Below are 12,876 nucleotides of genomic sequence, written 5' to 3' on the forward strand. Positions count from 1 at the left end.
CTAAAATACCAGGCCGGGAAACAATTTATCATCAACGAAATTCAATGCTTTTGGAAGGGCTCTGTAGCTACAAAGCTGTAGAAATACCAAGGGTGACTCAATAGAGTAAGTAATAATTACCATATCACAGCTCAATTCCTGGGTTGGGGAAGACAATCCCACCCTACTTTCCCTCCCTAAACCTGGTTTCTCTTTCTGGCTCCTCCCCCTCCCCCGCCCCCCCCGCCCCTTCCCCCGCCCCCGCCCCTCCCCCACCTAGCCTCGTCTCCTCCATTTGCCCCTCCCACCGCTTGGCGGGAGGTTTCCTCTCGTGACTACTCTGCGTAAGTGCGGAAGACGCACTGCAGCACCGTCGCCAGCGCTTACTCTGTCTTCTCGTCTCTATGATCCTCTTTGTGACCCATCGGGTAGGGCCCGAGCCCCAGAGTTCCGTGCCAGCAGTCCTCCACGCCGACAGAGGACGGTGCAAAAAGCTGACGTTCTCGCGAGAGACGCGGAGATCTCTCCACGTAGCGAGAGCGCGAGCGCATGCGCGCTCGGTGGTGCGCGGTAGAACGAGGGAAGACAGGACCCGGCTGGAGCTCCGGGAAGCGCGCGTGCGCCGTCGCGAGCTTGGAGCTGCCGGGGCAGCCGTGTGGGAGCGGGTGTGAGACCGCCGTGCAAGCCGCGGGAATGTTCCGAAAGGCCCGGCGAGTGAACGTGCGCAAGCGGAATGACTCGGAGGAGGAGGAGCGAGAGCGCGATGAGGAGCAGGAGCCGCCACCGCTGCTGCAGCCGCCGGGCACCGGCGAAGAACCGGGCTCTGGCGGCGGCGGCGACAGGGCCCCTGGGGGGGAGTCGCTGCAGGGCCCGGGGCTGCCGCCGCCTTCCGCGCTGACCCCAGGCTCCGGGGCTGAGGCTGGGGGCTGCTTCCCGGGCGGCGCGGAGCCCGGCAACGGGCTGAAGCCGCGCAAGAGGCCGCGAGAGAACAAAGAGGTGCCTCGGGCCAGCCTGCTCAGCTTCCAGGACGAGGAGGAAGGTAGGTAACCGCCGCGCTTCGCGCCCCAGACTAGCATCCCTGTCCTAGGCCCCCGCCTTTAGTCCCCGCATTCCCCGGACGTCCAGCCCCCGCAGCCCGGAACGGAGCCCCTTCGCGCCCGACCTGCTGCACATCCTTCTCCGCCTCCGGCCTTCTGCTCCCGGCGGAGGACGTGTTCCCGCGCCGCCACCAGCCTTTTCTTAACAACCGCCTCCTCCTCACCGTCCTCTTGTGCATTTCCTCCTCTGCGGGGCGGGAGCGCAGTTCAGTCCTTCTGAGGTTTTCAAGTGGAAATTCAGTGTCCCCTGTCCTGCTTCTTTCCTGGCGGGTGTGTGTCAGGGAGAACTTGGATTTGGTCCCCTGTCTACTCTGCGCACGGTCTGAGTCTTCTGCAGGTCACTATGCCCACGTCTCTTGGGGGATCTGATACCGTTGACTAGGAAGGCTGGGTTAGTATGGAGTCCTACGTCTGGGAACAGAATCCCGGAGTTGAAGCTCTGGTTCTGAGTGACCTTGGGCCAGTTTCTTGCAATCGCCGAGCCTCAGTTTCCCCGTGAAACTAAGTAGGGGTACAGATGTCCGGTTTTTCTCGCTCTCATTGAGTTTTGGACAACGAAGAGAGACGGTGTAATAGTAATTTAAGGCCATTTATCCATTGGGTGTGAGAAACCAGGCTGCAGTGGATTTAGATTTCTGTTCATAAATGAGTCTAAAATCTAACTTCCCAGCCAGTTGAGTATGTGTTTATGAAAGCCAGTTTTAAGGGCAGGTTACGAAAAAAGACTTGGCTTGTAGATATCTTCATCTCCATACAAGATGCTTTCATCTTTCCAGTAAGGTAGGCAGTTGGTCTTTGGCCTATCTGTTATTTCTTATTTTGTTTGAGGGGACTACAGCCAGATTTTTTTTTTTTTTTTTTTTTTTAATGCAGAAACTATTTGGCAGAGTGTTTGCATTTGACTTTATTTTTTTTTTTTTAATTTTTTTTTTTCAACGTTTTTTATTTATTTTTGGGACAGAGAGAGACAGAGCATGAACGGGGGAGGGGCAGAGAGAGAGGGAGACACAGAATCGGAAACAGGCTCCAGGCTCCGAGCCATCAGTCCAGAGCCTGACGCGGGGCTCGAACTCACAGACCGCGAGATCGTGACCTGGCTGAAGTCGGACGCCCAACCGACTGCGCCACCCAGGCGCCCCTGCATTTGACTTTAAACTCTTCAAATCAAAGACGTGGATACCTACCAAAACTTATTTTTGAAAAGTGCTTTGCTCTCAGTTTAGTCTTGGAATAGTGTCAGTTTGTGGTGAATCTAGATTTGCTCAGATTTGACAGCTCTGTTACCCAGGACCTTTTGATTTTGGATGTTTTGTTTCAGATACCTAAATAACGCAGTAACTAAGTGTTTTTTCAATGATTTTATTTTCCTCTTGGGATAGAGGACTTAAAAAAGACAACAGGATATATGAAAATTTCGTGCAGCTGCATGTGTTACACCTTTTTAGAAGTCTCAGGTTTGCATTATATGAGGTTAATTTATGAAGCTGACTTCAGTTCTTGAGAACCAGTGACAGATTTGGAATAACTTCACATTATGTAATGATTTGGGGTGTATGAGTATCTGTCTGGATGAATGAGAAAAGTACATAAGATCATGTGGAAGTTGGAACGTACTGTCTGAAAATGATTGCTACAGACTTTATTTAATTTCTTTTTTAAGAAAATGAAGAAGTTTTCAAAGTGAAGAAATCAAGTTACAGCAAAAAGATAGTAAAATTACTTAAGAAAGAATACAAAGAAGATCTTGAAAAGTCAAAGATTAAAACAGAACTCAACTCCTCAGCCGACAGTAAGTACCAAACTGATAGTACTGGATTCTTTTGAAACAACAAAGCGAAACTTTCTCACAGGGATTGAGTGGACTTGCTGTATACATCGTGAACTTGTTCAGTTGACTCTGTTGTCAAGGGTCCAAAGTGGATATCGATACAGTTCTGTTATTTAATTCTAACAACAGTTGCACTGTCAATGCATTTTTTAAAAAGACCCAATCATTCCCACTGGAATGTTTCAGCTACAGTGCCTAAATTCTCTCCCAATTTTTCTGCTGGTGTTCAGACTGTTGTTGACCAGAGAAAGGAAATTTCCCATATAAACCCGAGGCACAGGTTTATTCCTGTTTGAGGTATTACTGTGCACATTCCTGTATTCTCATTTTATAGAAACAGGTGCTCATTTTCTTTGGTGACGTTTCCACTGTTGGTTTAATTCTTGGAGAACTCTTGGGAATGCCTTCATTGCAATGTTCGTAATACTTTCTCATGTAGCAACTTTATCAGATACATGGATGAAGACTTCTTACTGCGAGGCCCCTGCCTACACCGTATAGGCAGCTCTCACATCCTTTTACAACAGAAGCTTGAAATTTTTAAGCAGTTAATTTGTCTTGAGGAAAGTAGATCCATTATCGCTTGCTGCAGTCTGAGTTATTCTGATGCAAAGCCTTAGGGAAATCTTTTTATTCTGTGGAATTAAAGATAGAATTATTAGTTCACGGGTTTTCAGCCACAGGCTTAATGTGAAGAAGTACGTCATTATATGTAAAATGTACGGTCTGATTTTGGAGACAGCATCACTTAAATGAATAGTTGGACCCAACGTTTAGCAGAATGTTCAATGAATGGTTTAAAGGGTAACTGCACTTTCTTTTCAGAGGCAGGGGAAGGAGTGCTTCATGGGTACAGTGGAATATGAAGCTGTTTTTGTTTTTTGTTTTTTGTTTTTAAATAATTTAAATTCCAAAAGACGGGAGAGAGAAAATGTGGGTCTGTTATCAAAGGTTAAAGTGAGTTAAGGCAAGGGCAAGTACGACTGTCAGGAGATGATTTTGTAGAGGAAGTAGAGGTTTAGGGGGAAAGGTGCATTGTTGACAGATTGTGAAGGATGTTTAGTGTCCAGTAAGGGGTTTAGAGTTGCTCTGTTTGGTGCCTCGCCAAGATGGTGACATGATAAATGTTTTTTGAAACCTCAGCCTGGTATTAGCATGCAGAATGGATCGGCACAAGGAGAGATTGGAGGCCTGAAGCAGTTTAAACTCAAGGGCCAGCTTTGATCCATTAATAGTGGGTTTAAAAAGGTCTCAGTTGAGCGAGACTGAGGCTTTTCCTGACTCAGTGGAAAAATGTGGATGAGTTAAAAATGTTTGCTGTGGGTGTGGGAGAAGAAATGGAAAGAAAGGATTATTTCAGAAATGTTCCAAGGGAAGACTTGGTAGCCTTGATTTTTGCTTTAGATATCGGATTTAAAAGAAATAGTTAAATTCGAGCTTTTATGCCATGGTGGCTGAGAGAACAGTTCCATGTTCTATACGGGAAAAGGGAAGGCAGGTGGGAGGAGGATATTTTTAGGGGAACCAATTATTTTGGAGTCTAGGAAACTCTTTTTTCCCCAAATCTCTTGAGAACCAACCGTGTGCAGTGAAATAGTGCAAGTAAGGTCAGGAGAAGAAAGAAAGGACCATTTACCGTTGGATTTAGTAATTGAAGCAAGTCTGAGATTTATGAGGCCATCTCCTGTGACCTGTCTTCCACTTTCACATAACTGATACACTTGCCAGATAACTTCATTAATGTCCTCCCTTAAGGTAGAGCCTGTGTGTTATAAGTGGTCATCATTACGCTTGGACTAATGGTGTTATGGACTATGGTGTTATTCTTTCATGAATCAGCTCACAATCCTGAACTCTTCCTAGTGCAACTCTCCTTAGACAGCCGGAGAGGTACGTTAATCTCCAAATCAAGGTCCTATCAACAAAATACCTACCACAAAAATGGGTATTTCTAGAATAGTGAGTTTGCCTTTAAACTTGAATTTGAGCGAAAATAGCCAGTGAACAGTGGGACGTAATAGGTTTAGGCCTGGTGCTTCTTGGGGTGTTTATTAAAACCAAAAGTAAATGGAACTGATGAGGGAGCAGCAAAAAGGAAACATTTCTGGGGACCGAAGACTTCTATCTGTAGTAAGTGTACACACAGACAAGAGGATTTACCAAAGAGAATCATAAAGGTCAAAGGAGAAGGGACAGGAAAATTTCCAGATGAAGATGCTCAGTTATATGAAATAGTGCCAGAAAGGTCAGGAAAAGAAAGGACCAAGGAGTGGCCATTGACAGGGTTGCTGTTGTTTTCTGGAGGAGGGTATCTGGCAGAGGGGACAAGTCCATTAGCCAAGCTTTGTGTCTGTTTGGCTGAAGAGACATCTTTTGCTAACTTGCTCAACAATACTGTATGAATTAGCTGTAGCTGCAGCCGTTGGAGAGCTGGTACGGGAGCTGGGAACGAGAGAAGGTAAAGGCCTTTCGCCTAGGCTGATGCACCCAAGTTGGTGACGAAGTAGGAGGCAGCAGGTCCACACTGCTTTGGGAAAGCTTGGCAGAGAAGTAGAGGACAGTAGCTGGAGAGACCGTTGTGATCAAGGAAAAGTTCTTTTGATAGCAGGAAACCTGTGTCTATGTAGAAGAAAGGAGAGAGAGAGCCTCGTCAAGTTCAAGGTAAAGAGAATGTTTGTGAGAGCAAGTTTCCTGATGTGGTTGTAGAAGAAATTGAGAGTACAAGAGGAGCCTAGAAGGTTACTTGGTATCTCTTTTTACAAAGACATCTGGAAGGATAATGTGTGACCACTAACAACAATCCCACTGTCACCATGTTTTGCACTTGTATGTGTTCAGTCATAATTTGTGTTTGCTCTGTCTTTTAGAATCTGCAGAAATCATTCTGAATGTATCTGATCTAGTAGACCTTTTGGTTCTATTAAAAGCCACTGATTTAGTGTGGGTTTACAGTAGAACGAAATTTGGGTAGTGTTTGACTCCCATGTAACCATATCCATCTGATAGAGTGGACTTTTCATCTCGAGCATCAGAATGCACTTCAGAAGGAAGGCTGTGGCTAATGAGGCAGGATGGTAAATGAAACAACTAAAGAGCCTTAAACAGTGACCTAAATTTTAGTCAAAAGTGTGTGTATGAAGGAGTGGTATTCCTGAGATTCTTATTTAGGGGAGTAGGATATGGCTTGAGAAGAATAGAATTTTTGAAACAGTTTTTAGGAGGGGACCATGCTAGGGAAACAGTACAAACATTTAGAATATTTAGAATAAATATTTAGAATAAACTTTTACTATTTCATTATAGTCATTGTGCCTCTTCTGTGCCAGGTTCAGTGTTTTAAGGTAAAGATTAACACTCTGATTTCTGTGATTTTTGCCTGGGACTGATGGTACAGTGGGACTATTGAGTTAAAAGCAAAATAAACCTCTGTAAAGTTAAGCGTGGTGAGTGGTGCCTCCTGGAACGCGGTTGCAGGAAGCAGTCTTGCAAGTGGTCTTACGAATGGCCTGAGCATTAGCACCGAATTAGAGAGTTCTCTCCTCTGTCCATACGGCAGAATATGGCCACTCTGCCGCTCCCTTACTGGTTTAGGTTGTTTTTAGTGCTACCCAGTCTCTGACTTGTCTCTCTGTCTCAGTTCCAGATTCCCAGAAAGACAATAAGGTTGTCTCTGCCTCGGTCACAGATCCAATCTTGAACATTCAGTCATGGCAATGGGATCACAGTTACATTGTGTAAATAGGACTTTTGGGTCTCACCCCGTCAGGTGATGGGTGACAAATGGTTATGAACTAAGAAGATGATCCTAAAGTATTCATTACAGAGAGGTTTATTTGGTCCCTAAGCATTTGTTCTTCATAGAAAGCTGCCTCAGATGGGCTTAGGGTTTAATGAAATGATGTTTAAAGAGGTATGAGCAGTGACCAATGGGAGGTTAGAGGAAGAAACAGTTAATTTTGATGAGTTAGTAAAATTTTGATGAGATTAACTCAAGATAGAATTGAGTAGGGCCTCCGATGCATCCTTGTGACCCCTATATTATTTTTATTTCACAGTTAATGACTGTTGTTGGATATTTCATTTTCATACAATCAGTGGGTTTTTTAATAAACAATTAAAACAGTTCAAAGTGAGCCTATAAACGAATAAAAAGTGCCTTCTCAATTTATGCATTTTATTTAAAATTTTAATTACTTTTCTCAAAAATGTAGGCGAACCACCCTTGGACAAAACAGGACACATTAAGGACACCAGTCAAGAAGACGGAGTTATCATCAGTGAGCACGGTGAAGATGAAATGGACATGGAAAGTGAGAAGGAGGAAGAAAAGCCAAAAGCTGGTGGAGCTTTTTCAAATGCTTTATCTTCTTTGAATGTTCTCCGCCCAGGTGTGTGCTTGCAGATACTTCTCAGAAATGAAGGAGGCCCTCAAGAATGGGCCATGTGTAAAGATGGTCAAGGAAGGAGTTAGCTACGTGGTGTTTCTTGTGACATCCCCATTTGCAGCCAAGGTGTTTCCTTTGGCAAATAAAGTGACAGAAGTAGAAACTTGCCAGTTTTCCAAGCTCATTGTCAGGCACTTTTGTTATCCAAAGCCAGTGTGGGACTTCAAGTAAATGGATAAATGGTACTCAAGTTGTTGTTTTTTTTGTTTTTTTTGTTTTTTTTAAGTATTTCAGATTAAGACTAACTTTTTTAGAAGTGCTGCTAAAAGCAAAACTCATTGCAGTTAGTTTTATGCCCACACTTTCTTCCTTTTTACTTTTTTGTAGGAAATAGTTGGCAAATCTGTTTCCTGGGTAATAGGCTTTTGAGTAAAAAAGTGCTTAGAAAAAATGTCTAGCAGGAGAGGAACAGCTTAGTAAGTTAAGGTACATTTACATGATGGGATGTTACATACATATTAAAATAACATTAGACAGGTGACAAGGCGTTAATTTTTACTGGAGGTGAAAGGTCAGTTAGGTAGTAGATTATGCTTTATCTGTGTAGTGAATATTGTTAAGCTGTTAAAAATTATGCTCTGCCAAACAACAACATGGAAAAAAACTTACTGTGTTTTAATATGAAAAAAAAACTTAAGTACAGAATTATATATTCAGTATGCTTACAGGTGACCTGGAAACTATATGCAAGAGAAATATACTATAAATCTAATAGTTTGTTAAGGTGAGCTTGTGGGCAACTTTTTAAACTTATCTGCTTTCTATTTTAGTAATACGATTTGATTACTTTTGCCTATTTCTTAAAAATGAAAAAAAATTACAGTTAAAACAAAGCTGTGGTGGTGGATCTTCCCCCCATGCATATTGCCAGTATATAATTTATATATATATATGTATATTTAGTGACTTTAGGTTTCCGTTTAAGCTAAATTAAAAAGAAATCAGTTGGGTTACAGGCACAGTTGGGGAAAGGGGTACCAGCAACTAACGTTAGAACATCACTATGACATGGCTCTCTTGATGAGGTTATTTTACCCTGCATATTTTCTTTTTATTTTTTTAATTTTTTTTTTAAATGCTTATTTATTTTTGAGAGAGACAGAGCATGAGCGGTGGAGGGGGAGAGAGAGAAAGAGAGAGGGAGACACAGAATCAGAAGCTGGCTCCAGGTTCCGAGCTGTCAGCACAGAGCCCTATGCGGGGCTTGAACTCACAAACTGTGAGATCATGACCTGAGCTGAAGTCAGCGCTTAACTGGCAGAGCCATCCAGGCGCCCCATACCCTTTATATTTTCACAAAAATAGAAACTTCATACCCTAATACCGGCATATTTTACAATTCTTACCACTTGTTTCCAGGAGAAATTCCAGATGCAGCTTTTATACATGCTGCAAGGAAAAAGCGTCAAATGGCCCGCGAATTGGGAGATTTCACTCCTCATGACAGCGAGCCTGGGAAAGGCCGCCTTGTTAGAGAAGATGAGAACGATGCCAGCGATGATGAAGACGATGATGAGAAACGTCGCATAGTTTTTTCTGTGAAAGAAAAGTCACAGAGACAAAAAATTGCCGAGGAAATAGGTAACTTGATTTAAATAGTATAGTAAGCCTGTTGCATTATATTATATATTTGATACTGTATTCAGATTAAAAGTACCCACATTTCCTTAGCAATGTCTAGTGTTTGAGGACCCTTTCTGCTTGGGTACCAGGGTCTTATTGGAATTTTTTGAAAACTGTAGCATGACTGTGATAGCTCATGTTTATTGAGCACGTCCTGTGTGGCCAGTATCGTGTTAAGCACTTTACATGCATACATTTATATAATCAGCCTCACGTTCTTTTTTTTTATTAAAATTTTTTTTTTTTAACATTTATTTATTTTTGAGACAGAGAGAGACAGAGCATGAGCAGGGGAGGGTCAGAGAGAGAGGGAGACACAGAATCCGAAACAGGCTCCAGGCTCTGAGCCGTCAGCCCAGAGCCTGATGCGGGGCTCAAACTCACGGACCGCAAGATCATGACCTGAGCCGAAGTCGGATGCCCAACCGACTGAGCCACCCAGGCGCCCCCAGCTTCACATTCTTTAGAGGCCTTTATGTTCTGTTCTTCCCTTTGTTGATTTGACGTCAAGCTCACAGAGATTAGGAAACCTTCCTCGGGTGTAACTACTGCGTAATGCCTTCTGCTTCAAGGGATGCTGTGTCTAAGACAAGCAAGGGGCATCAAAGGAGAAGAGATCGTAATCGACATTTTAGTAAAACTGAGTTAATACCAATTGTTTTGCTTAATTTTTGTGGAGTGTCAGGATAGCATCTCTTCTCTCTCTGCTTTTCTGGTATTTAATTTTCCCCACTGCTGTGGCTACAGGCATTGAGGGGAGTGATGATGATGCTCTAGTAACTGGAGAACAAGATGAAGAACTCAGCCGATGGGAGCAGGAGCAGATAAGAAAAGGAATCAATATCCCTCAGGTAAGAACCAAAAGGTTAAACTTCAAAAATAGAAAGTACACAAGAAACCTTTTGTGCCTGTTTTGTGAAATCACAAAGATACTGAATTGAGTCTTTGTCGTTCATCCAACTAACATAATGAAGAAAATTACGTGCAGTTACATATTTGATAAGCTTTTAGAAGAAAGAAACTGTTGTTATCCTTTGCAACTTAACAGAGTGATGGTTTCTCAGATCAGTGTTTCTCCGAGTGATCCTTCAACCAGCAGCATCAGCATCCGCTGGGGGCTTGTTAGAAATGGCAAATGTTCACCCTCTTGAGACCTAGTGAATGAGAGACTGGGTTGGGGGCCCAGCCACCATGCTCGGGTCATCCTGGCACACGCTGACTTTGAGAACCACTGTTTAGATAAAATCTTTCTTTCCTGTATAGCTTATTGCTTCTGACTTTAAAAATTATTTTGTGGAAGATGGATTTCTCTTCTCGTAGTGTGAAAACTTAATTCAAAAACTTTGATGAAAAATCTCTTCGTCAGTAGTTAAAACAAGTTTTATTGAATTAAGTAGGACAGTGGAAGTGATCCATAAATGTAAACTGTTTTTGTTGCTAGTGTTTTGCATGCGTTTGGGTTATGTTAAGAAAATAGGGTACTTAGATGGCGGTTTCTAGTCTCTGCTTGTCTTTATTTTCTAACTGTAGCAAGTCATTTATTCTCTTCCATTGATAACGTGATGGCTTTGGATTATTTTTTTATGTCCCTTCCTACCCAAACTTCTATGATACTCTGTTTTCCCAAAAATTATTAGAAATGAATTCAGTAGTCCCATACGAGTTAGAATGTTCATCCTGCCCTACTTTTACTTGATTTTGAAGAACTTTGCAGTTACTTATTTCAATTAACACACTGTTTGGAAAATGGTGGATATTTTTGCAGTTTGTGCTTTTTAATCTCAAAGTCATGATTAACTGCTGGTTTTCATATATATCCCATTTCTTCTCTAGGTTCAAGCAAGCCAGCCCACTGAAGTGAATATGTACTACCAGAACACTTACCAGACGATACCTTACGGCTCATCCTATGGCATTCCTTATAGTTACACTGCCTATGGATCATCTGATGCCAAATCTCAAAAAACAGATAATACGGTCCCTTTCAAAACTCCCAGTAATGAGATGACTCCCGTTACTATTGATTTGGTAAAGAAACAGCTTAAAGACAGGTAGGGCAGATCAACTTCTTAAAGACCTGTCCTAGCTTTCAGTTCCCTCAGGCAACATGTAGTCTGGGGTAGCAGATGCAGAATGTCGGCAAAGAAGATTCACTGGCCCATCTTCAAAAGCTAAACAGAAGATGACTTCATACTTTGTTCTGCTCCCTTCTCGGATTACTTCTGTGGAAGCCTCGAAAAGTTATAAAAATGCCACTCCATGATCTTGTTGAAGACAGTTCTGAGTTTGTACCTCTTGGACTCTGAAAAAGTGTAGTCAAGATATGGGGGGAAAAGCGAAACAGATTTTGGTTAGCCCACCAAATAACTTGATGTGAAGTCTGTAAACTGCCTTTTTGTTTTTGCTTTTTTGAGAAAAAAGCCGTGCAGATGAAAAGATGCCACTCCAAGCATTTTTGTATCTTAATAGTGGAACTAAATGCATTATTATAATATTGCAAGAGTCCTGACGGCGTAGACTTTTGGATGTAAATGTGTTATATTTATCCTTTTGTGTTCTTAAGGTTGGACTCCGTGAAAGAACTGCACAAAACGAATCGACAGCAGCATGAGAAACACCTGCAAAGCCGAGTGGACGCCACCAGGGCTATTGAGAGATTAGAAGGGTCTTCTGGGGGTGTTGGTGAACGGTATAAGTTTTTGCAAGAAATGCGAGGGTATGTCCAAGACTTGCTTGAGTGTTTCAGTGAAAAGGTAAGAATGCAAAAATATTAATCTCTTTGACTAAGGCAAAATTAGGGAGGTCTAGACGGCCTTGTGTAGATCATTTCTTGTATTTCTCAGAAAGTATCCACTGAGTTCGACTCTAGAAGTGATGAAAAGCCATGCTTCATTTTCCTCACTTCATTAGCGGCATTCTGTCTTGGGGGCGGCATAATGGCTTTGTTGAAAACAACAACAAAAAAGATAAAGCAGATTTAAATAAGACTTTGGCAAGTCCTCTTTAACACAGTGGTATATTATTGGCCTGCCCTGAATTATGAGAATATAAGGGACTCATCTGATGGAATTTTCTTTGGTATGGTTCCGGTCTAAACTTACCTTTAAACTGTTTCCACAAGTAATTCCAAATGTGTATATAAAGTTACAAAATTTTATTAGTTTTTTTTTTTTTAACTCTAAAAGTTGGTCACCATGGCTGCTGATAGTTTTCATCTAAATAAGCCTATGCTTCATCAATTTCAGAAACCATTCATTGGTCATAATTTCTTTGAAGGTCTCATTTCTTCCAAGTTCTTTTTTTTTTTTTTTTTCTTTTCCAGTATGCCAGTCACTTGGCATAGTTTTTTGCATTTTAGTATACCATTTATTTGCATTTTTAAAATTCACTGCACACAGGATCCCCTTCTCAAACGAACTCTTAGTTGACTTTTCTTTTTTTAAGGTAGATATACCTGAGGCATTGGTTTATACGTATTTGTAGACTTTGTGACTTTATCTTTGAAAAAATAAAATACAGTCTTTGAATATCCTGTGTCTCAGCTTTCAAGTGATGCAGGATTAGAGGGCACACTTTTCCCTTTTTCTTGGCTGTGTGGTTTAGCATAGAATCCGTAAGCATAGTACGTTTAAAGGAGTATCTTAAGTTTTTATTGGCTCTGTTGATGACCTCAATCTATGAAAGCCAAAGGTCACCAGAGAACGGCTCTAGACTGTCTTCCTAATGGATCTTAAGGGTTGTAGCCAGTCTATGGTCAGATGCAGCCCAAGAGCCTTCACCAAGCCTTGTCTGTAGGATTTGTCATGTTCTTGTCTTACCACCTGATTTCTGAAGAAGCAGCTATAGTCTGAGCTATGATATCCCTTGTGGCAGATCACTGGCTTAGGGCAACAAGTACGAGGGT

At 42.2% G+C, this 12,876-nt stretch overlaps 1 protein-coding gene across 1 annotated transcript in view; it reads left to right on the top strand.

Moving 5' to 3' along the window:
* The first annotated feature begins 427 nt into the window (after positions 1–427).
* Positions 428–12,876, top strand: part of PAXBP1 (PAX3 and PAX7 binding protein 1) — a 34,658-nt gene continuing 22,209 nt past the window's right edge. Inside the window, exons 1-7 of the mRNA XM_060640401.3 lie at positions 428–1,018; positions 2,737–2,865; positions 7,116–7,292; positions 8,709–8,930; positions 9,720–9,823; positions 10,806–11,023; positions 11,536–11,725. Of these exons, the coding sequence (XP_060496384.1) occupies positions 529–1,018; positions 2,737–2,865; positions 7,116–7,292; positions 8,709–8,930; positions 9,720–9,823; positions 10,806–11,023; positions 11,536–11,725 (1,530 nt within the window). The 5' untranslated portion in view covers positions 428–528. The remainder of the gene's footprint in view (positions 1,019–2,736; positions 2,866–7,115; positions 7,293–8,708; positions 8,931–9,719; positions 9,824–10,805; positions 11,024–11,535; positions 11,726–12,876) is intronic.

The sequence above is a fragment of the Panthera onca genome, chromosome C2, assembly GCF_046562875.1.
Source record: "Panthera onca isolate mPanOnc1 chromosome C2, mPanOnc1 haplotype 2, whole genome shotgun sequence".
NCBI classification, from domain to species: domain Eukaryota; kingdom Metazoa; phylum Chordata; class Mammalia; order Carnivora; family Felidae; genus Panthera; species Panthera onca.